General features: G+C 28.8%; 2 protein-coding genes across 2 annotated transcripts in view; both read left to right on the forward strand.

Moving 5' to 3' along the window:
• LOC113367845 (basement membrane-specific heparan sulfate proteoglycan core protein-like) overlaps nt 1–24,286 on the forward strand; it is a 144,517-nt gene that overhangs the window by 93,178 nt on the left and 27,053 nt on the right. The window contains exons 26-31 of the mRNA XM_026609422.1: nt 9,177–9,515; nt 11,605–11,841; nt 11,897–12,019; nt 13,462–13,630; nt 13,712–13,976; nt 15,319–15,481. Coding sequence (XP_026465207.1) covers nt 9,177–9,515; nt 11,605–11,841; nt 11,897–12,019; nt 13,462–13,630; nt 13,712–13,976; nt 15,319–15,481 — 1,296 coding nt within the window. The remainder of the gene's footprint in view (nt 1–9,176; nt 9,516–11,604; nt 11,842–11,896; nt 12,020–13,461; nt 13,631–13,711; nt 13,977–15,318; nt 15,482–24,286) is intronic.
• Nucleotides 1,422–7,075, forward strand: LOC113366677. The gene is made up of 3 exons (XM_026608327.1): nt 1,422–1,537; nt 1,606–2,083; nt 6,988–7,075. The coding sequence occupies exons 1-2, from the start codon at nt 1,441–1,443 to the stop codon at nt 1,986–1,988; spliced, it is 480 nt and encodes a 159-aa protein (XP_026464112.1). The 5' UTR covers nt 1,422–1,440; the 3' UTR covers nt 1,989–2,083; nt 6,988–7,075.

Below are 24,286 nucleotides of genomic sequence, written 5' to 3' on the forward strand. Positions count from 1 at the left end.
TTAGATAACCTCTAAACAAAGTACCAAGATAAAGCAATGTTATAAATAGGAAATTCAAATTTCAAGGAGCTCCTCAGGCCTAACAATTTGCACAAAGCGTGTACAAATTGAGTATGTTATACACTGACACTCTCATTATGATGACAAATACTAAAATTACAAACTTTTCTCACAAAATTTTAAAATATTTGGACAATCTTTGAACAAAGTACCAGTTTAAAACAATGTTATAAGTAGGAAATTAAAATTTCAAGAAGCTCCTCAGGACAAACAGTTTGTACAAAACGTGTTCAATTTAAGTATGTTATACACCGAAGCACGTACTATGATAACAAATACTAAAATTACAAATTTTTCTCACAAAATTTTAACATATTCAGACAATCTTTGAACGAAGTACCAGGCTGAGACAATGTTATTAGTAGGAAATTGAAATTTCAAGGAGCTCTTCAGGGCAAACAGTTCGCACAAAACGTGTATAAATTGAGTATGTTCTACACTGACATGTGCACTATGATGTCAAATACTAAAATTACGAACTTTTCTCACAATATTTTAAGATATTTAGACAATCTTTGAACAAAGTACCAGGATGAGACAATGTTATAAATAGGAAATTACAATTTTAAGGAGCTCTTCAGGGAAAAACAGTTTGCACAAAACATGTACAAATTGAGTATGTTATACACTGACACCCTTACTATGATAACAAGTACTAAAATTACAAACTTTTCTCACAAAATTTTAAGATATTTAGACGATCTTTGAACAAAGTACCGGGATGAACCAGTGTTATAAATAGGAAATTAAAATTTCAAGGAGCTCTTCAGGGCAAACAGTTTGCACAAAACGTGTACAATTTGAGTATGTCATACACTGCCACTCGTACTATGATGTCAAATACTAAAATTACAAACTTTTCCCACAAAATTTTAAGATATTTAGACAAACTTAGAACAAAGTACCAGTATGAAACTATGTTATAAATGGGAAATTAAAACTTCAAGGAGCTCTTCAGGACTAACAGTTTGCACAAAACGTGTACAAATTGAGTCTGTTATACACTGATATCCTCACAATGATGCCAAATACTAAAATTACAAACATTTCTCACAAAATTTTAAGATATTTAGACAACTCTGAACAGGACAAAACAATGTTATAAAAGGAAATTTGAATTTCAAGGAGCTCCTCAGGACCAACAGTTTGCACAAAACGTGTACAAATTGAGTATGTTATACACTGACCTATGCACTATGATGTCAAATACTAAAATTACAAACTTTCCTCACAAAATTTTAAGAAATTTAGACAACTCTGAACAGGACAAAACAATGTTATGAATAGGAAATTGAAATTTCAAGGAGCTGCTCAGGGCAAATTGCATCCTTAATATATTTTTGAATCTTCTTTCAGGTTCATGGTAATACCTTAAGGTTCATGAATGTCCAACCTGAAGATGCTGGAAGCTATTTGTGTTCTTCCACAACTGCTTATGGAGTGCCTTATAGCCAGCAATACGACCTACACGTAGAAGGTAACAAACCAAAACTGTTCTACCAAAATGATCACAACTGTTATGTAATATTTATATTTTTCCCTCAGAATACGACAGCAGATATCCAGATGCATCAAGACCACATGGTGGTTCCCAAGAACAACACGAAAGACACCAGCCATACGATTCTAGAGAACACGATCATGTCACATCACGTGGCGGATTTGGTGATTCACAAGGTAGATCTTCTGAAGATCACTCTGGAGCACCTTCTGATCTTCATGGAAGACCAACTTCATCTCACATGATGCTGGACATTATCAACCTGACCAAGGACACTACCAACCAGACCACCACGATCCCTACCATCCCGAAGAAGACTATCAACCACCAACTCATCACGAAGAGGAACACCATCACAAAAGACCTAGTCATCACCAACACAAGAGACCAGTACATGTGTCATCTGCCAAAATTGGTGAAGGCATAAAGATGTCTTGTGACACCGATATGGAAGGTAACAGGCTGCAGTATGCTTGGAGCAAGAAAGGATTTGCTTTGCCAAGTGATGTCCAAACTGATGAGGTAAGATAATACTTCACATTTTTTCAACTTATTAGTTTTTGGCAAAGACAGGTCCCGCCATTTCAAAGATACAGAGCTAAATGTGCAAAAATTGGCAGTTTTTGAGTGAACTAAGCGTCTGGTTCGAATGATCTAAAAAACTTCATGCTTGTATTAATGCGTTTAGAATGTGACTATTCGGGAACACTTTTTCAATTTTGTGTAAATTAAGCAACTATTTTTTTTTAAATTGAATTCGAAATAAAATGACGATTGTTAATGTTCTGGAGATAAATTGATTGATTTATGATTTACATTTGATTTGCTCAGATATAACAAGATAGCAAAAAATAATGAAAGTTACACTATTTGTTAACTTCCCGTAGGGTAAGTTCAGTGGTGTTGTGCTAATATTTTTTTTGCCGGAACGCTAAAATTTAAAATCCGGTTCAAAAAATTTGATATATTTCGATAAGACCTCACAAATGTTATATATTGACTTCTTATATAATTAACTCTATTATATACAGATAGTCTATACATTAAATTGTACAAGTATGAGGGAATCATTGAGTACATAATTTATATTCTTCAATGACATTAATTATATTTATTCTGGTATTATTTGTATTCATTAATACCTACATGTATTTATTATGATATAAACGTACTCAAGATTTATTACAATACTTTATAAGACTTAACCTAATAATATGATAACCTATTACCTATCATACTATATTATATTATTGTATATCATAGATATCTATTATCTATCATACCGTGAGATACCTATACTGTCATTAACTTATTATATACCTACAGACCTTTTACTTCTTATAAATACTACTGTCTAATTTATATATTCACCTATATTATATAGGTTTACCTTACGCGCTATGTATTATCTCTACCTATTATATATATTATCTATTGTCTATACCGGGAATTGAACCCGGGACCTCCGCGTGGAAGTCGCGCACCTTAACCACTACCCTACCGGATACCCCCACCAATAATATAATATGGGACGCACTGTTGTTTCCGCGGGTCATTTTCTAATTAATTAGATAATTAATACTGAGGTGGCGCGACGACACGCGAAAAAAGACGGTTGATTGTAGCGTTACGGTGGTGTAGTGGCTAAGGTTGTCGCGTGCCACGCGGCGGACCCGGGTTCGATTCTCGGTAGGGTTAATGTAGCGTGTAAAAAAAATATAGGAAATAGGATATATAGTAGATATAGGTTAGGTGTATTCGGTATACGATGTAGGGATTTGAGAGTATGTGATGAAATATAGCGCATGGTATAGATGTAAGGCATGTAGTATAGAATGCAACGTATAGGCATACGTAAGGCTATAGAAATACACGAATAGGAACCTATGATGTAGGTGTTAGCGTATAAGAAATGCGAATTTATATAAGAATAGATATTGAGATAAGAATTAAAGATAAGATATAAGATTTAATTTATAAATATTATTTTTCTATAAGAAATTTTATCTCGGTATTAAATATCTAAAATATCCGTTAAGGCGTCGATTACACCTTACTGCTGCCTTTGCCGTTATCACTTCATAAAAAATTAATTACTGCACTTTTAAACGAATGTGTGCACTATGCGACAATAGACATAGAACTATAAATTTTATTAAATGTTTGAGTAACTTTTGCGAGCTGAATTTCTTAAGGGGGTATTCTACTGTAGAATTTTGAAAAAATCGAAAAAAATTTTTTTTTCATATTTTCAAAGTTTAGTTATTCAGAAATATGTCATTAAAAGGATTTTTCAAAATCACTATTATTTCCTGAGTTATGTCCGTTTAAGTGACGTGGCCTCGGTTTGGGTCCGACCGAGTCTCAAAACTTTGAACGCGTTTTTCTCGGAACTACTTTTTTCGAGCTGGCGGTAAGGATATCTCGAGTTCTAATGAACCGATTTACTTCAAATTTGGAGAGGATCTTCTCCATACATCGCTTTATCGCATGGACCTTTCCCAAAACTATAACTTTTCATTTAGTATTTTTAAAAAATTCGAAATTGTTAAAAAAAACATGAAAAAAAATTTTTTTTTCAAACTGTCGCCATTCAAACAAAAAAATTTTTTTTAACTTATCCAAGGTTCATACGATAGCGGCATCTATAATAATTAAGAATCCATTTATTTTTTATGTTTCGGATCACCAGGAGGGTTGGAACCATGCACCCCAGGACGCCCTCTTTTTTTTGAGCCCCCACTTTGACTGCTCATAACTTTGTGAATTCTAATTTTTTTTAATTATTTTTTTATGTAATAATAAAATATCAATAAACAAATCATAAAAAATCGATAGTAAAAATATAATTTGTTTCCTTTATACAGCGCTTCAAAAACCGGCCAAAATTCATGCTTCTACAGTAGAATACCCCCTTAAGGTGTTCTTAGTCTCGCAACTTACTGAATTCTAAAAATTCTAAATTTAAAAATATAATATAAAAATTATTATACCGCTGTTTGGGAGGTATGGCAAATTTATAAATATACAGACTAATATATACAGAATTTGGAATTTTTCTATAATCCGTAATATTGAGAAAGTTTGCATTAGACCTAAAAAGGGATCCGTATTTACCTAAGCTATGGAAATATATATGGAAAAATTATATGATTTGCACATGCATCCTGTGCTTACTTAGACTAAACAATGATCATAATATGTTTAACAATTTTTTAACAGTATTTACAAATTATATTCAAATCACCCAAAGCAAGTGGGTTGAAGTCGTGTAATTTTTTAATTTGCCTCCCCCCTCTGAATTTAAAAATGGATTTTTCTGTAGAGCGAGCGCCCCACGTTGGGAATTACTAGTCTAGGAGTACAATTTTTTAATCTACTACCAGGTTAAAATAATCGAGTGATCATCAATTCCACAGAACCTTCATCAGATTTTCAAAAGATCAAAGTTTCTATGAATTGAGACCATAAGTCTATCAGGGTAACTCTTTGCTATAAATTGTCAACTAATTTACCACTAAATAAATGTCAATAAAACAATGATTAAAAAAATTACCAATAGATCTTGGATTGTAAAAATTTACAAGCGATCGAACGGCTTATATTTTTGCCTAGATGGCAAAAAATTCATCGAATTATTAAAATATTATTTTTTTTTTAATTTAATTAAAAGCAAAAGAGTTCTTATGCTTATGTATTTATAGAATTGCTTTTTCGCTACAATCAATTTCCATTATATGAATGCCTTAAATTTTTTATTTTATTCGACAAACGCCCGCTATGCCCGAAACAAGTCCAACTTATATCCGAAATATTAGAGCATCAGACACTTTTCGGTCTTAAAGTAACATATGTGAAATTTGAAATACACTACTGTATTGTAATTGATATTTCAGTTCATACACCTCAATTTGTTACTAAATTAAAAACGACTTTGATAAAACCAGTGGTGTTGTGCTAATATTTTTTGTCGGAACGCTAAAATTTAAAAACCGGTTCTAAAACCAGTTTTCATGTTTTTTCCGGTTCCGTTCGAAAAGGAAAGAAACAAAAATTATTACAAAACCCATTTTGCGCACATGTATGTATGTTTATTACAATAATAACATTTAATAAAAATTAGTTAAATAATAACTTATAAAATTTACTTATTAAATCATTTTCTGTATGTAGCGATTTTTTTATATTTTTTCTTGCCGGAACGCGTTCCGCCCCAAAAATGATTTGCCGGAACGACGTTCCGGCGCGTTCCGGCTCGACAACACCATTGGGTGAGTTATTGTAATGGGCCGAAAATCGGAATTGAAAATTTTTACATTTCTCGACGTTTTGAAGGTTTCTGAACATTTTGGCACCCTCAGGAAAAGTGGATGTGTGTGTGTGTGTGTATGTATGTATGGATACAAATTGCCAGTCACGTTTCCGGGCGAACGGATCAACCGATTTGAATGGTTTAAAAAGCATTCGATTTCTATCGATAGGGAAAAGAGCTGATTAGTTTTGGCAAAGGCAGGTCCAGCCGTTTCGAGGATACGGAGCAAAGAGTGCAGAAAATAGAAATCGATTTTTGAGAGAACGGAGTATCCGATTTGAATGATCTAAAAAACATTCAATTAGTAATGATTGGGAGAAATTTTTATTAGTTTTTGGCAAAGGCAGGCCCAGCCATTTCGAAGATACGGAGCTAAATATGTAAAAAATGGCAGTTTTTGAGAGAACTAAGCGTCCGATTTGAATGATTCAAAGAACTTTCTGCTTGTCTTAACAAAATAATTGATCTTGGATTTTTTTTTTTTTTTTTTTTAAGTTTTTTGTATATCGAAAATATTTCAGATTTTATTTTTAATTCTGACTATAGTTCTAATATACTTTACAAATAATTTCAACTTTGCAATTCAGTTTATATAATTCTCATAAATATTAGACAATGTTACAATATTATAATAATCTATTTGAAAACATTCAGTATTCCTCGAACATTTCGTTACGGTACGGGAAGTTCCAGCAATTTGTCTTAAGGCACGATGCCATAATTGCCTCAAAACAGAATTCCACTTACAGCTAGTTTTTTTTTAATTTTTTGAAAATCGAAAATAATTCGATTTTATTTTTAATTTTGACTATAGTTCTAATATACTTTAAACAAATAATTTCAACTTTCAATATTAGACAATGTTACAATATTAATAATAATCTATTTGAAAACATTCAGCATTCCTCGAACATTTCGTTACGGTACGGGAAGTTCCAGCAATTTGCTTTAAGGCACGATGCCACCCACCCCACTAGTTATGGTATATTTGAAAACGTTTCAAATTTCTCGAATATATCATTACGGTACGGGACGTTCGAGCAATTTGCCTTAAGGCACGATGCCATACAACACTAGTTAGATTTGTTTTTTGACAGAGTGGTAATTTTTGCAGGAGTTCTTGCAATTGACCAATGTCAAGGAAAGTGATGCTGGTTTATATGTTTGTACTGTGAAGAATGGAACTGATACGTTTGAAATTCCAAGTATGCTCTTGGTCACAGGAACCATACCCAGGTAACTAGAAATGGAATCATAATTGGATCAACTTTTACCTTGGACTATTTATTGATGTACCAATTGTTTTACAGATTTACAAGATCCACGGACAGCTATCTAGAATATCCAACTTTGCAAGATGCCTACACCAAATTCGACTTTGCTCTGACGTTCAAGCCAGAAGAACAAAATGGTAATAAATAAAATTTTAATTAATTTGAAAATTTGGTTTATTTGACTTAAATACATACATTGATTTTTACATAAAGATACAAATTGTATACACCTATTCGGTGAATTTAGCGCTTTATTATAATATTTTAGTTGTTACTTCTTCAACAGTTCAGGACTAGATAACCTTTTTTACATTTTTAAAATATTTCCAATATTTCTAGTTTTATGATAGCTCGCCCGAGGGTACATGAGCTATCATAAACTTTTATTAAGGGTTGTCTTGCAGATGTACAAAATATTCGCAACATTTACCGTTACTTGGGATTATACATCGTTCAAATGAATTTACTTATGACAGGGCCGGTTCTGGGGTTCTCAGCGCCCGCATGCAACTTTTTATCTAGCACCCCCTCCCCTATTAATTTTCACCGTTTTAACAGTTTATCATTGAAATGATATAAATATTTACATATTTTTTAAAAATTAATTTTTAATTATTCTGGATTTAGTACACACAAAATTATGTATAATCTAGAAGGGTATAAAATATATTGATTTTAAATTTATTTATTATTAACGATATCAATAAATAAAACAATCCCTGTCATAATTTCACATTTTAGTAATATTCAATATGTAGTAAATTAGTTAAGGATGTAAGTTCAACTACCATAGCAAAAGAATTAATATTTTTGTTAGATTAAAGTTATAGAATTTAAGAAATGCATTTCAGAAATAGTATTTATTATTTTGATATAAAGATCTTGATATCAAAATAATAAATACTATTCCTGAAATGCATTTCTTAAATTTTATAACTTTAATTTAACACAAATGTTAAGTGAAATAAATAAATAAATTTCTAATTAGTATGGATTTAGTGCACAAAAATTAGATATTATCTAAAAGCGTATAAAATATATTGATTTTAAATTTATTTAGAAAATCGAGGCGATTCGGGGGTTGATTATAATCAAGTATTTTGAAATTTTCAATTATTTTTAACGTATGTGCAATATTAATATTTAAAAAAACTAGCATTTAATTTCCAAACATAAAACTCGTATTTCATGTTGGATTTTTTAAATTTCAATTTAATTTAATTTTTCATCATTTACAATATCCAAAATTGCGTCGTAAACTTCTCCTTATTGATATCGTAAGAGCCGTCATATTCAGAGTATCAGCTTGTTGTTTTAAAGTTTAATTTTTAACGTATTTTAGAAGTATTGTTCAAAAATCAGTAAAAAATGCAAAGAAATTACACATTTCTTGAACAATATTGAAAAAGGAAACTTATTATACTTGATATGTATTATTTCTGTATAATTAATAATTATTAAATTTAGAGTATGGACACCACTAGGTATAAAACAAGCCTTAAGATTTTCGTTCCAAAGTAAATTTTGCTTCCATTTTTCATATTTTCGTCAAAAATGCCCAACAATTAATTTAATCTTTCGCAGGTTTGCGCTTATGGGATTGAACACTAGATAATTTCTTTCGGAAAAATTGAATAAGTAGATTAAGTAATAAACAGAGCTGTTATTTACTAATTTTCAAAATTATTAATCGTTTAATTGTTTCTACTGATATCACATAGCAAAATAAATATGTTTCTTGTGTCTTTGTATCTCTAGTTAAGTTAAATAAGTTATTATAATTTATTAAGTATTCTAGATTTTAAATAAATAATTCTACATTTTATATAAAAAATATAAATATTATATTATAAATTTAATTTCCGAAACTCGTTCTGGCGCCCCCTAAGGCTTGCGCCCGCATTTTTTGCAACAATATATATTTGTTTCAATTAACTTATTTGAGTATGAAAACAGCTATTAAAAACATACTGCCAAATAAATAATTCCACCAACAACCAGGCAATTGTCTAACAATTTTGGTTTTTAGGCCTTCTACTTTTCAATGGTCAATTCTCACCACCATCCAACGGCGACTTTGTGTCCCTGGCTTTGGTAAATGGAGTTCCTGAATTCAAATACAATTTAGGAGCTGGTGTGACAACTTTAAAGGCACCCGAAGATTTAGTGTTGGCACCAGGAGAATGGCACCATATTTCTGTGAGCAGAAGTCGCAAAGAAGCCATGATGTACGTCGATGGACAAGGGCCATTCAAAGTTGTAGCTCGGGGTAAACATATTGGATTAGACCTAAAACAACCCATGTATGTTGGAGGTGTTCCTGATTCTGAATCTTTGCCTGAAGGTGTTGATAAAGAAGGATTTGTAGGTAAGACTAAAGACTTAAATCTGTAGAGATAGATTTATCATATCCGAAGCCGTATCGTTAGTATTCGACTCCGCCTAATGAGGAGTTATATTCACTTAACAACTCCACAACTCCGACAACTTTCAAACATAATATAAGGTTGTCAAATATCTCCCTTCCGCCTTTTTGTATTATAAACCAAGAGCAAAAAAGCGGAAGGGAGATATTTGACAATCTAATACTTGACACAAATGTGTTTTCTAGTGTGTTTTTAACATATCTAAAGTTCAAACATTTTTATTCATTTAATTATAATAATTACTATTTTATTCATTTCAATATGCATACAAATCTTAAATTGACAAAAAGCTTGGGAATCAAAATCAATTTTGTAATTATTTTTGAAGAGAAAATATAGAATTCTTTGAATATGTTCATTTTTATATGAAAACTAGCAAACCCGGCGAACGTTGTTTTGCTAAGTAAGGTATATTCTAGGGTTTATACAAAAACCGACATTTCAGAAAACCGGTTTTCGAATTTACATTTCACTAAAAAACCGGTTTCTAACCGGTTTTCGAATTTTATATAGAAAATAAACTTTTGCTCAAATATTCTGTAATTTACCCGCAAATTTAGTGTGATTTAGAGCAGTATTTGACTGAATTTATTTATTGTTCTATTTATAGATAGTAACGAAATTATTTTATTTTGATTAGTAGAACTAAAAATAATTGTTTATCTTCACTAATAACTTTGAAAATAATTATTTGTTATTCAGGCATCATTTTCACATATAAGAATGAAAAATATTTTATGATAGTGAAAGGAAAGATCTCGAATAAATAAAATATTACATTTTCAAATAAAAAAAATTCATTATTAAATAAAAAAAATTGAAAAATTATTATATACATGTTAATACATACTTGTTTATATCAATTTAGTTTCATAAACAATTAAGCTACCCGATATAATATTAATTCTCGAATGGAAAACTTTTATTTCTGTTCCGAGCAATTTTAATTAATTAATTTAAAACATTCTAATTGTTTTTTTTTTTTGTTTAATAAAATATGATTGCGGAAAATTGAGAACGTCTATCGAATTTCTACTCAGATGTGTCCTCTGTTTACTCACAAAATTTCCTGAAATAGAAAATACTCTCATACTTGCGACCAAATTATGCTTAAGGGGCACAACTAGTGTAACCGCCTAAAAAAAGGTGATTTTTAGGGATTTATATTAAAAAAACTACTTTATCGATCATTTCAAAATTTTAGGAATATATTTATACATGTTTTAAGAATACATAGTAAAAATTTTGAAGAAAAACATTAAATATTTTTTAAGTTATCGTCAACGGCGCGACAAAAAAAAGGCCTTTCACTACTGCAGTGATTCCGGCCTTCTACGTGGATGAAATTTAAAAAAAAAATCTCGTTAAACTAGATAATATTGTCTGTAAAATGAACTACGATAAAAAAAATCAAATGTAAAAATTCAATACTCGTTGTCTAAAAATAATAATATGCTAATCGAACTACCCGATATAATATTAATTCCCGAATGGAAATAGCAGAAGAAAAAATTAGAAAGCAGAAGTATTATTATTTGGTGAAAATATTTCATGATAAATGTTTTGCTTTTATTGCAAAGTTTACTACATTATTTTTATATAAAATTAATCTAAAAAATCAATTATTTTCTCATCAAAGGAAAATAACTAAATTGAATTTGATTCTCAAGTTTTGCGTTTTTACTTTGGTCAACACTGCTAAAAATACAAGTCACTGAGTCGATCATGTGGTCGACCGAAAAGTTTTACAACTCGTCATTTATTTGTGAATTTCTTAGAAAAAATATTTTATTGATAATTATTCATAAATTTTTATTTCAAAAAATTAAATGGGATTTAACAAATCTTTAGATGCATAAACAACGCACAATAGAACACATTTGTGTCGAGTATTTCAGTTTCAAAATTGTCGGAGTCGTGGAGTTGTTTAGCTATACTATGAAGCGGAGTCAAATCCGAGTCGATCCAGCTTCGGATATAATAAGCCCATCTCTAATATATATATTTAAAATATATATTTTTCTTTCCTAGGTTGTATTTCTGGTTTGACCCTAAACAAACGTGATGCCTCACTTTTGGGTGATGCCTTGGTTCAAGGGGATGGTGTAGCTGATTGTGAAACTTGTTCGCCTTATGGAGGTGCTGCAAATGCTTGTCATAATGGTGGTAAATGTCAAGAATCTAAAGAAGCTCCTGGATGGAGGTGTTTGTGTCCTGAAGGATTCTCTGGAAATGATTGTTCGAGAAGTGGCGACGTGTGCTACCCAGGTAGGAAAATTTTGTGTAAATTAGTGTAGAGTATTCTATATGTCTATTATTATAGGTGCTTGTGGAGCTGGTAGATGTTCAGATGCACCCTCAGGTGGATTTGTATGTGCTTGTCCATTTGGCAGAACAGGAAGCAGATGTGAATTGACTGTTGCAATTGCTGAACCTTCATTCAAAGGTAGTATGAACACAAGTTTTAGTTTGATAATTTTGGTAAAAACTAAGGTAAACGTATCATATTACGGGATCTCAAGAAACGTTTGACTTTAAACTAAATCTGTTATATTTTATTAATTAGACCTTTAAGATTATTATAAAACAAGATTTTTCGTCGTAGAACCTCATTTATAGAAATAATCGTCATTTTGCTGAACCACGCGTTTGTCCCTAATTCCGTGATAAAATTCTGGTCGTGAACATAATGCCGGGAGTTGTTGTACGTTATTCCGTGATAGCGCTCGAAGGATACATTTTTGATCGTATTGCCTTGATAAATATAGTTGAATAGGTTATAAAAAGTACGGTTAATTATAAAATAACACTTTGATATGATTTTAAACATTTATATAGTTTTATAAAAGTCATAAAATTATAAGAAGTTGAAAAACTTCTAAAATAAAAATAAAATAAAAGCTGGTATTATTAAAGTAATAGCAGTATAATAATCATTATCAATACTGTTTCGGTAAATCAAATAAATGAAACAATAAAGGAATAATATTCAACGGCAATTAAACAAAAATAAATTTAAAATAAATATTAAATTTAACTCAAAATAAAAAAATTAAACTTGAAAGTTACAATTCTGCCAACAAACGTAAATCTTTAAAGACTTTAAAATAATCTTTAAAGACTTTTAAGTTAACAATAACTACTAGCTTAAATTAGGTTTGATTGGGAATTTTGTATGTTTTAGAAGCTTTAAAATACATTTAATATAATATGGCAAATTTCTTTTAAAGCCTTTTCAGGGTTTTGGGTGAATATTTAATTGGAACCATCGTTTTTTGAAAAACTGAAAGACCGATTTAAAATCATACCCAAATAAATTTACTGATATTGAATATAATTTTAATAATATTTAATAAACTGTATTAGACTATTAGAAAGTTACTGCATTCAAGAGTAGCTTCGGCAACTTATTTTCGAATAATTGCAATTCATATTAATTTAATAACTTATGATGTATGTTTGTTTTTTTAATGTGCAGGTTATATAATGGTTATATTCCAAAAGCTTAATCGGATTAAAACTATCGTGTTTACAGGAATACCGTGCGCGGGGTATACCTGTATTTTTATTCAATTTATATAACAGAAATAATTGATCATAGATGAAAAGGTATAAATAAATGATTCTCTCATTATTACAATATTCTAGGTATATTGGATGGCGATCGGGTCACGACTGAGGTCTTTCAAAAGCATTTTACGGCTTTAAAAACTAATACATATTTAAATTCGAAAGTCGTACTATTTTATTAGGATTCAAATTATAATTGATGTGCTATTGAATAAAATTATTATTTATTGACCGTTTTTCTTATTTTGCGATCAAATGAAAAACTACCGTAATAATGTACTAGCCCGGAATAGTGTACATTTAATGTTTTTCCTAAAGGTGACGGATATTTGACACTACCACCACCAAAAAGGCGTGCAAGATTCGACTTGGAAGTAAAACCAGACGATGTCTCCAAGGACGGTTTGATTTTGTACTGTGCTGAAAGCGAAAAGGGCCATGGTGATTTTGTCAGCTTGGCTTTGAAAGATGGACATCTTGAATTCAAGTGAGTACAACTTGTAATAATCAATTTTTATCTACTTAATTTTTTAATTCTTTAATTTTTTAATTATCAATTTTTATTTAGGTTTGATACCGGAGCAAACCCGACAGTAGTTCGTTCCCATCAACCTTTGTCTCAAGGAAAATGGGTTAAGGTCAGTGCAGGAAGACATGCTGGAGAAGCAAGATTGACAGTTTCTGGACAACCCGATGCATCAGAAAAGGTGAAAGGACCTCGCAAACCTTTGGCACTTCATACCAAACTCTATGTAGGTGGCTTTGATGGTGAAAAAACTACTTTGAACGCTGGTGTTGGCGTCGATCAAGGATTTGTTGGATGTGTAAATGACGTAAGTGGGGGAAAAATTAGAAAAAAATTTTGGGCAAAAAAATTCTTTGGAAAAAAAATTTTGGAGAAACGATTTTGGAGACAAAATTTTTTTTGTAAAAATACTTTGGGGAGAATTTTTTTTTAGAAAATTTTTTGGGATAAAAATTTTGGAGAAAAAGATTTTTGGGCAAAACCAAGGACTATATTCTTTGAATTTTTCAGGAAAAAAATTTTTAGAAAAAAACTTTGAAAAAAAATTTGTGAACAAAACTGAAAAAAAATATTTTGGTAGTACAATTTCGGGGTAAACTAGCTATACGTGGACATATTTTATTATATTATATTATTATATTATTATATTATATTTATAAAAATTTTATCAATGCTTCCTCTTGTTAATACAAGTAAAATGTTTTTTGAATTATTCAAATCGGACGCTCCGTTCTCTTAAAAACTGAGTTACCGTTTTCGACACTTTTTGCGCCGTATCTTCGGAACGGCTAGACCTGCCTTCGCCAAAAACTAATCAGCACGTCTCCTTATCAATACAAATCGAATGTTTTTTTAATTATTCAAATCGCCTCATCCGTGTTCCCGAAATCGTCGACGAAAATTTGTATCCACACACACACACACACACATACATCCATTTTTTCTAAGATATGCCAAAATATTCAGAAACCATTAAAACGTCGAGAAATGCAAAAATTTTCATTTTCGATTTTTTTGCGATTACTATAACTTGCCTTACGGTAAGTTAAAAATTTTGGGAAAAAAAAATTTTGGGCAAAAACCAAGGACTATAGTCTTTGAATTTTTTAGGAAAAAAATTTTGGGGAAAAACCATGGATTATATTCTTTGATTTTTTGGGAAAAAAAACTGGGAAAAAAAATTTTGGAAAAAAACATTTTAGGGAAAAATATTTTGGTAAAACAATTTTGGGGTAAAAAATTTTGGGAAAAAATTGTTTTGGGCAAAAACCTTTTACTATAGTCTTTGAATTTTTCAGAAAAAAATTTTGGAAAAAAAATATTTTGAGGAAAAAAATTTTTAGAAGAAAAACTTGGAAAAAAAATTTGAGAAAAAAACTGAGAAAAAATATTTTGGTAAAACAATTTTGGGGAAAAAATATTTTGGTAAAACAATTTTGGGGTAAATAATTTTGGGAAAAGAAATTTTTTGGGCAAAAACCAAGGACTATAGTCTTTGCAGTTTTCAGGAAAAAAAAAATTGCGGAAACAATTTTTTAAAAAAATATTTTGGGGAAAAAATTTTTGAAAAAATATTTTGGGAAAAAAAGTTTGGGAAAAAGATAGTCGAAGGGAATGCACATGGTGATTTTCATATTGTTTGTGTTTAGATTGATGTTGCCGGTCTGGCTGCTGACTACAGTTCTATTGACGATTCTGCAAATGTAGGACAATGCGATTCATCCAGCAATGGACATGAAGAACAACCAGCAGGTTACTTGGAAAATGATGAAGACAACTTAGTAGCCGGAGGCCATGACACATCTTATGGAGGTACGTGTTTTGAACCATAAAACTCAGTACTTGCATCTACTAATTTCCTATCTTTTATCTAGGAGATCATGTGTCTTCTGGTCAGCATGGAGGTCATCATGCCATCCACCATACACCATCGCCTTGTGATACAAACCCATGTTTCAACGGAGGTATTTGTCGTCTGGAACCTGGTTCTTACGATTTCATGTGCCAATGTCCTGAAGGATTCACCGGAAAGACTTGTGATGCAGCTTTGAATCCTTGTGAAACTTTAAGACCTTGTCAAAATGGTGGATCATGCCATGCTTTAGGTGGAAGTTACCAGTGCTACTGCCCATTGGGCTTCATGGGAACCAATTGCGAAGACGGTATGGTAAATGATACATAGTGCATAAAATATTGATGATGTGTATTTTTGTGGTTTTTGCAGTTGCTGAGTTTGATAGTTCCGTATCATTTGCTGGTGATGGTTATGTTGAATTGAGCAGAGGTTTGTTACCCCATACTGACGACCAAAGTGCTACTGAGGTTATTGCTTTGAGTTTATCGACGAATGCAAGTAATGGTCTTATTTTCTGGCATGGACAAAAAGCTGGTGTCGATGGAGGAGACAAAGATTACATCTCGTTAGCAGTAATAAATTAACTTTCATATCACAAATTTATTTCCATTAGCTCAATTTATTTAATGCCAAGGATTATATATATTTTTAGTCATACCTGTAGATGTTGATGTATAAATGAATGATTTTTTTGTTTATTCACTAGTAAAACATTGATTTTCTAAATTTATCACACAAAAAATCATCGTCTGCCTTTGTGATTTAAAGCATAAGATATACGTATCGGAAATTGCAATATTTTAAAAGATATAACGAATTCAGAAAGAATTAATATATAGTATCCGCGATAAAGGTACAATATCACCTTGGATTTTTCTACCCAAAATAATTGCTTCAATAATGTTGCCTTTAATTTTTATAATCTCGTACTATAGTTGTTTTCAGTAACAATGATATTTATATTATTTTTTTCTTAATAATGCATTATTACTTAAGTTCATATTTTAATTGAATTAATTTGTCAAATCCTGTTCACATGTGCTCTATTCGACCTACGATCAAAGAAATTAATACAGTAAATGGAGAGGAAAAAAGGGTGTTTCTTGTGAACTTTTTACTGTGCTCCAATTTTTATTCCAAAACCAAGTTAATTCTAGATGAAATACGATTAATTTTAATTTTAGTGGAAATGGCACTCATAAAACTATTTGATTTAAATGAAAAAAGGCAGACTTTTAACAGTACACATTTATGGAATATATAAGGGTTTATACAAAAACCGACATTTCAGAAAACCGGTTTTCGAATTTTAATTTTACTAAAAAACCGGTTTTCGAATTTTATATAGAAAATAAATTTTTGCTCGAATATTCTGTAATTTATCCGCAAATTTAGTGTAATTTAGAGCAGAATTTGACTGAATTTATTTATTGTTCAATTTTATAGATAGTAAACAAAATTATTTTAATTTTAATTAGTAGAACTAAAAAATAATAGTTTATCTTGATTAAATAACTTTGAAAATAATTATTCGGTATTCATGCATCATTTTCACGTATGAGAATGAAAATATTTTTATGATAGTGAAAGGAAAGTTTTCGAATAAATAAAATAATACATTTTTAAATAACAAAAATGCATTAAATATAAAAAAAAATAAAAAAATATTAGATAAATGTTGATACATACTTGTTAATATCAATTTCAGTTTTAAAAACAATTGCGTTGAACTCGGGTATTGTCTGTTCCAAACAATTTTAATTAATTAATTTTAAACATTCTAATTATTTTTTTGTTTAATAAAATATGATTTAAAAAAACTGAGAACGTTTATTGAATTGCTACTTAGACGTGTCTTTTGTTTACTCACAAAATTTCCTGAAATAGAAAATATTCTTATACTTGCGACCAAATTATGCTTAATTGTTTTTAAAGCTGATATAATAATTCTAAGTTTTTTGTTATTTAATTTGTGGCTTCTAGAGTTTAAAATTCTTTTTTTTTTAAGTTTGAGTAGAGGAAGTTACTTCTTCAAGAAGAAGTCACACTGATTTAATTTAATATATACACTGGTATAAAAATCTAAATTATTATATACAAAACCTTTCTGGGAACCATTACAGACTGATAAGATATCAAATGCTATTGAACCGATATGATTTCAAGAATCAAAACGCTTTCATCTATCTTTTATATTTGGCTATATTTGTTATTTTCTATTTATACAGTGAAAACCGACTTTTTTCACTAAAAAAACGGTTTTCGAACTCCATAATTTTCGCCAAAAAACTGGTTTTTGAAACCGGTTTTTGAAAACCGACAAACCCTAGCCTCAACCATTTCTTTTTTTAGTGGTGCATTCCTTCCTGGAGTTCTCTTACGAAATTTGTTCTGATTTCTTTTTTTAGTGGTGTATTCCTTACTGGAGTTCTCTTACGAAATTTGTTCTAATTTCTTTTTTTAGTGGTGGATTCCTTCCTGGAGTTCTCTTACGATTTGGGTGGTGGACCAGCACATGTCAGAAACGTTTTCTTAAGGGTTGATGATGGTGCTGTTCACAATGTGGTTTTGAAGAGAACTGGTAAAGAAGCCAGTGTCGAAATTGATGGTCTTTTTACCGAATATGGAGAAAGTGAAGGTGTTGACACAGAGATGGACTGTCCAGGAAATCTTTATGTTGGTAAGTAGACAAGGATAATTGATATTAATTGATTGAGAGATTGAGATGCTGCCGAACACTATTAAATACACTTGCATTTTATATATATTTTTGAAGGACCAGATATATTTAGATAATTGCTATATCAGACCACCAGAAATAATACGATATTGAGATTTATAGATGATATGTTACTTAGTTGAAGTTTGAATTAAAATTGTGTTTGTTAGATGATATTTGATTTAATACTAAACTAGTGGTGTATGGCATCGTGCCTTAAGGCAAATTGCTGTAACTTCCCGTACCGTAATGAAATATTCGAGAAATTTCAAACGTTTTCAAATATATTATTACAAATACTGTAATTGTTTCATTATTTTTGCTATCTTTTGTATATCTGAGCAAATCAAATGTAAATCATAAATCAATTTATTATCTCAAAATTGAAAAAGTGCTCCCGTCTAGTCACAGTCTAAACGCATTTGCAAATAATTCTGTGCGACACTTTCACTTATACTGTGCTTAGCTTGGCGGCATTTTCACATTTTTCAATAGTTTTCACAAAATTGGAAAAGTTCTCCAGTACATAAGCAGTCTAAACGCACTTGGGTAAACATTTGTACCAGGGTGGCGCTTAGACTGTGCTTAGCCTGGGCAATTTTTTGAATTTTTAATCCAAAATTACAAAAATATTTTATGGAAAATAAAAAATGATGTAAAAAATTTTTATCCTCAAGAGCAATTGTTTTGTCAATACAAGCAGAAAGTTTTTTATTTAGATCATTCAAATCGGACGCTTAGTTCACTCAAAAACTGACATCGTAACTAAATAGTAACTTAAGTAACGTTGTAGTTACGTTTTAGTTACATTTCATTATACTCAAAAAAATGCGATATAACGTATAAGTTACATCACAGCAACGTAACTACATAATATTAGGTTGTCAAATATCTCCCTTCCGCTTTTTTGCTCTTGGTTTATAATACAAAAAGGCGGAAGGGAGATATTTGACAACCTAATAACTTAAGTGACGTTGTAGTTACGTATTAGTTACGTTTTAGTCTTTCATGTCTAGTTTAAAAATATTTCATTTGTGACATTTTAAATATCTCAATAAATCGAAGTTGTGATAATTTATTTCAAAAATATCACTGGAAGGGGAGTACTGTGGAGATGTTTTATTATGATGCATTTCATTTTAATGATGCATATTATTTTAAATTAAAATTATATTTTGATGCAATGACAATGAAAGAATTATTTAATATTTTGAAATTTTATAATAAGGGATGAGGGTTTATGATTTGCTATGCCTGTATGAAGGTAATAAAATATAATAATATTATTTCATTAGGGTTGAGTAAGATGTTAACACATTGAGTACTAGATACCAGATATTGATTCAATATCCTTTTTCCAGGTGGTGCACCCGATATCTTCAGTTTAACAGGAGGCAGGTACAGTACAGGTTTTAAAGGATGCATATACGATTTAGAAATTCAAGACGAAAGATCTATTGATCTTAGGCGAAAGTCTTTGTCAGGAGTCAACGTTAAGAGATGCACAAGGTAAGATGTGTTCAATATTGCAAAAACTGCATGCTTTCATCCATACATACAACTAACTAATTATTTAAATTTCATGCTTGCTCCGGGATTCATTTATATCATTTACTTGTATCATTTATTTGTATCATTTATTTGTATCATTTATTTGTATTATTTTTTTCTAACGTTTCGGTTATCAGACCCAAATGGATTCCATCATCTTTAGTGTTTTTAGATTCCCAAGAATTCGACGACTTTGGTCAACCTCCTCCTGTTCATATTTTATATCCGAGACCGAGTTTTAATAATGCGAAAAGATTTTATAAAACGAAAGATAAAATTAATATTTTATTATTCGTGTCGTCGAGTTTGATTTTTTTACACAACTCCTATTTGACTTGTGTTACGTAATAGATTTAATAATATTAATTTAATAAATTTTCAGTATTAAGAATAAATACTAGAATTTCTGTGCTGTACTGGCTTAATCCAATTTAAATTTTTTCATGTTTAACACAAAAACATTGGCTAAAAATGTATCAAATATTGTGACTCGTTTTTTTTTTATACGTTGTAATAAACCATCGCCACAGTACCCCCCTTCCAGTGCATTTTTGTGCAATAAATTATCAAAATTTTGTTTTATTGAAAGATTTTATAATTATCACAAAATATTTATAAATTAGACGTTATATATTAAATCGTAACTAATACGTAACTACAACGTTACTTAAGTTACTATTTAGTTACGTTGTTGTTATGGAACTTATAATTTTTATTGCATTTGTTGAGTATATTAAAATGTGACTAATACGTAACTACAACGATACTTAAGCTAATATTTAGTTACGTTATTGTTACGTAACTTACACGTTTTATAGCATTTGTTGAGTATATTAAAATGTAACTAATAACGTAAATACAACGTTATTTAAGTTTATGTTTTATAAATAATAAAAATATAATTTTTGGTATTTAAAATAAAATGCATCATTAAAATGAAATGCATCATAATAAATTGCCACAGAACTCCCCTTCCAATGATATTTTTGCAATATATTATCAAAATTTTGATTTATTGAAATATTTTAATTGTCACATATGAAATATTTATAAATTACAAAAGATAATTACGTAATCATAACGTTACTTGAGTTACTATTCAGTTACGTTATTGTTATGTAACTTTTACATTCCGTTACATTTTTTTGGGTATATTATTACGATTTCAAGTGGATTAAGTCATTAGAGCACTATTATCACTATTATTAATGTTTTAAATATTAAAAATATAATTTTTGGTATTTAAAATGAGTTAAAACATAGAACCAAATATTTGTTTGAAAATAGTAAAATTTACAAACAGAAAAATTGGTTTTAAAATATATTGTTAAAATTTTGTAGATTTTAAATTAAATTTAAGTTAAGTGAATTGACTGAAAAATTATATACGTACATAAATTTAATATAAACATTATATATATATATATATATATATATATATATTATATATATTATAGATCTGCAAATAGTTAGAAAAATCATTAAAGGATCAAATCCATATATCGTATTCATATCATTTTATATGTATATATATACATACATACGAGTATATCATCAATATATTATAAGAAATATAAAATAGCAATACCAAATTATTTATACATATATAAATATATCGTCATAAATATTATAAAAAATATAAATTATTATGTATACGAATATATACAATTATAAATATATATATTAGTGAAAAAATATTTAAACAAATATGTATATAATATAAATAATATTATTAATAATAATCGGAACGAGTGGTCAGAATGGAAAAATATTCTGGGTATTCATAATTTTTTAACATCATCTAATTTTCATTCATCATCATCAATTAATATTATTTTTTTTATTATTTTGGTTTTTGAAGTTTTGTTTTTGCTTTTATTAACATGGAATGCAAGCTTGGTGGATTTATGTAAAGGTAAATATTTATAATATAGTCATATACATATAGTATTGCATTTATGGTACTTTAGCAAAATGGCAACACTTCAATGATTTATTATTGGGATTTATTTATTTTATTGAATTATTTTTAATTTTTGTTATGTAACTGCTACGTAACTTGGGCGACACATAAATGAAGAACACGTGAACTAAAACAAAATGTCAAAATATTAAATATTACACAACTTTTTAATTTAGTTTGTTTTTAAATATTTCTATGAATTTCATGTATGTGCTACGTAACTTGGAAGACACACAAATGAAACACACGTAACTTACACACTAAGTACATGACACAAATGACACAAAACTTTATACTTATTCTGTTTAGATCTATTTTTATACGTTGCTATTATGTAACATATATGAAACACACGTAACCTACATGCTTCATAACCGTAAAACAAATCAATATCAAATATCATTTATTTTGTTGCAATTTTTTGCATGTGGTTGCTATGTTACTTGGAAGTCACAAAAAAATGTAATATTAAAATATTGAATATCACAAAACTTTGTAGTTTAATTTGTTTTGATCTAGTTTTGTTTTTTGAATTATTTTACATGTTACATGGACAAAGTAATAATATATCAAAATAATAAATATTACAAAACTTTTTAGTTCATTTTGCTTCTATTTTTTTTTAAATTTTCTGCATGTGATGTACATGTCACATAACCAAAATAAATGAATATTAAAATATTATATAAAATAAAACTTTTAGTTCAATCTATTTCTATATTTTACATGTAGCTGCTACGTAACTTGGAAGACACATAAGTGAAACACACGTAACCTACATGCAAAGTGACCAAAAAAATGTCGAAATATTAAATATTACAAAACTTTGTAGTTAATTTTGCTTCGATTTTTTTTTATTTTTTGCATGTGACAGCTAAGTAACTTGGAAGACACACAAAAGAAACGTACGTGACGTACATGTTACATAGCTAAAATAAATAAATATCAAAATATTAAAAATCACAACAAAGTTTGTAGCTTATTTTGTTTCTACATTTTTTAGTTTTTCATGTGACAAAATAAATGAATATCTAAATAATGAATACCACTAAATTTTGTAATTTATTTTATATCAATCCTTTCTAATTTTTTTTTTAATTTTAATTTTTTTGTGACATCTTTGTAACTTAGAAGACACACATACGAAACAAACGTAACGTAGATGCTACGTAACCACGAAAAATATCGTAAAATATTGTATATTTAGTACTTTTTAGTTGTATTTTTGCTAAAGTACTTTTTGCAATATAAATAATATACTTCTCATATTTATTATTAAATAATTGTGTTTTTTTATTCTAGTACACCAACGAGAAATCTATTTGGAGAAGATGCTATGTACCGCTAAATATTAATATATAAATAAATACACCTATATATATATATATATATATATATATATACGTGCTATAAACTAGATGTTATTATAAAAAAGTGCCAAAACTGCCTTATTTTCCGCATACTGACCGTTTTTTCATTCATTTTATTAAAATAACTTGTGTTCATTAATTATTAATAATAATTAATTTCTAGCAATTTTTGTTTTGTTTAAAACTACTTAATTTATATGTATAAAATTAATAACGAATACTCTAAATTGCAAAGAAATTATACTCGGATTTTATAAAAATCCAAATATTTTTTTTGGTTAAGAATTATTAAATATAATGGTGCCATAAATGTAATTGTTTGGATCAGAAAAATATAATTTATATTATATATATATATATATATATATATATATATATAATTTATATTTTTTCTGATGATGTGCAATTTGAATTTTTATTCACATTATTTGTTTAAAATGAAAAAAAGAGTGACACGATTAGATTTTTGCTTATATGTGCAAAATATTGATTTTTTGATATTGATTTTGAAAAAAAATTTCTGGACTTTAACAAAAGCTGAAACATAAATAGAAGTTTATAAATAATTTTATTAATTTATTAAAAACTTTGAATTAAAAATTAAGAGTGTTGATACAAAAATTTAAAAATTATTTCATTTTTTTAAATTATTAGTTCATTCATGTTGGATTTATTTAATGGATGTAAAAACGTTAAATTTTAAATTAAATACGTTTTTATAAGATATTAATTTTTTAAAACTATTATTTTTGCTAATTTTCAAAATAGGTACTTTTCAAGCATTTTTTTTAGATATATTTATTAAAAACAGTAAAAAATAAGAAACAATTCTACAAAGAATAATGTAAAATTTTGTTGAATTTCATTTAATAAAAATTTTATTAATTCCTTAACTCATTCAAAAAAATTCGAAATTAATAAAAAAAAACTAGTAATAAAAAACTAGTAATTCTGAATTATAATGCATTTAATTTTCTTTTAAAGTTATTTATTTTGAATATCAGTTGCAATCTTTTAAAATTTCCAAAAAACTTGTTATTATTTGGTTAGTAATCTGGTTAAAACATTTAATTTTTTTTTATATTTATGAACTCAAAAATACAAAAATCCATTTATTTTTATTTAAAAAAAGTAGTTTTTTCGTGTCACTCTTAATTCA

This window comes from Ctenocephalides felis, unplaced genomic scaffold (genome assembly GCF_003426905.1).
Source record: "Ctenocephalides felis isolate EL2017-DRISC unplaced genomic scaffold, ASM342690v1 CF-g0.4_SCAFFOLD_01170, whole genome shotgun sequence".
Lineage (NCBI taxonomy): Eukaryota > Metazoa > Arthropoda > Insecta > Siphonaptera > Pulicidae > Ctenocephalides > Ctenocephalides felis.

Excerpts from the sequence above, each read along its gene's own strand:
- LOC113366677 (XM_026608327.1), top strand. The coding sequence starts at position 1,441 with ATGAATGTCCAACCTGAAGATGCTGGAAGCTATTTGTGTTCTTCCACA. Across the intron at positions 1,538-1,605 it reads ATACGACCTACACGTAGAAG|AATACGACAGCAGATATCCA; the intron begins GTAACAAACCAA and ends TTTTTCCCTCAG.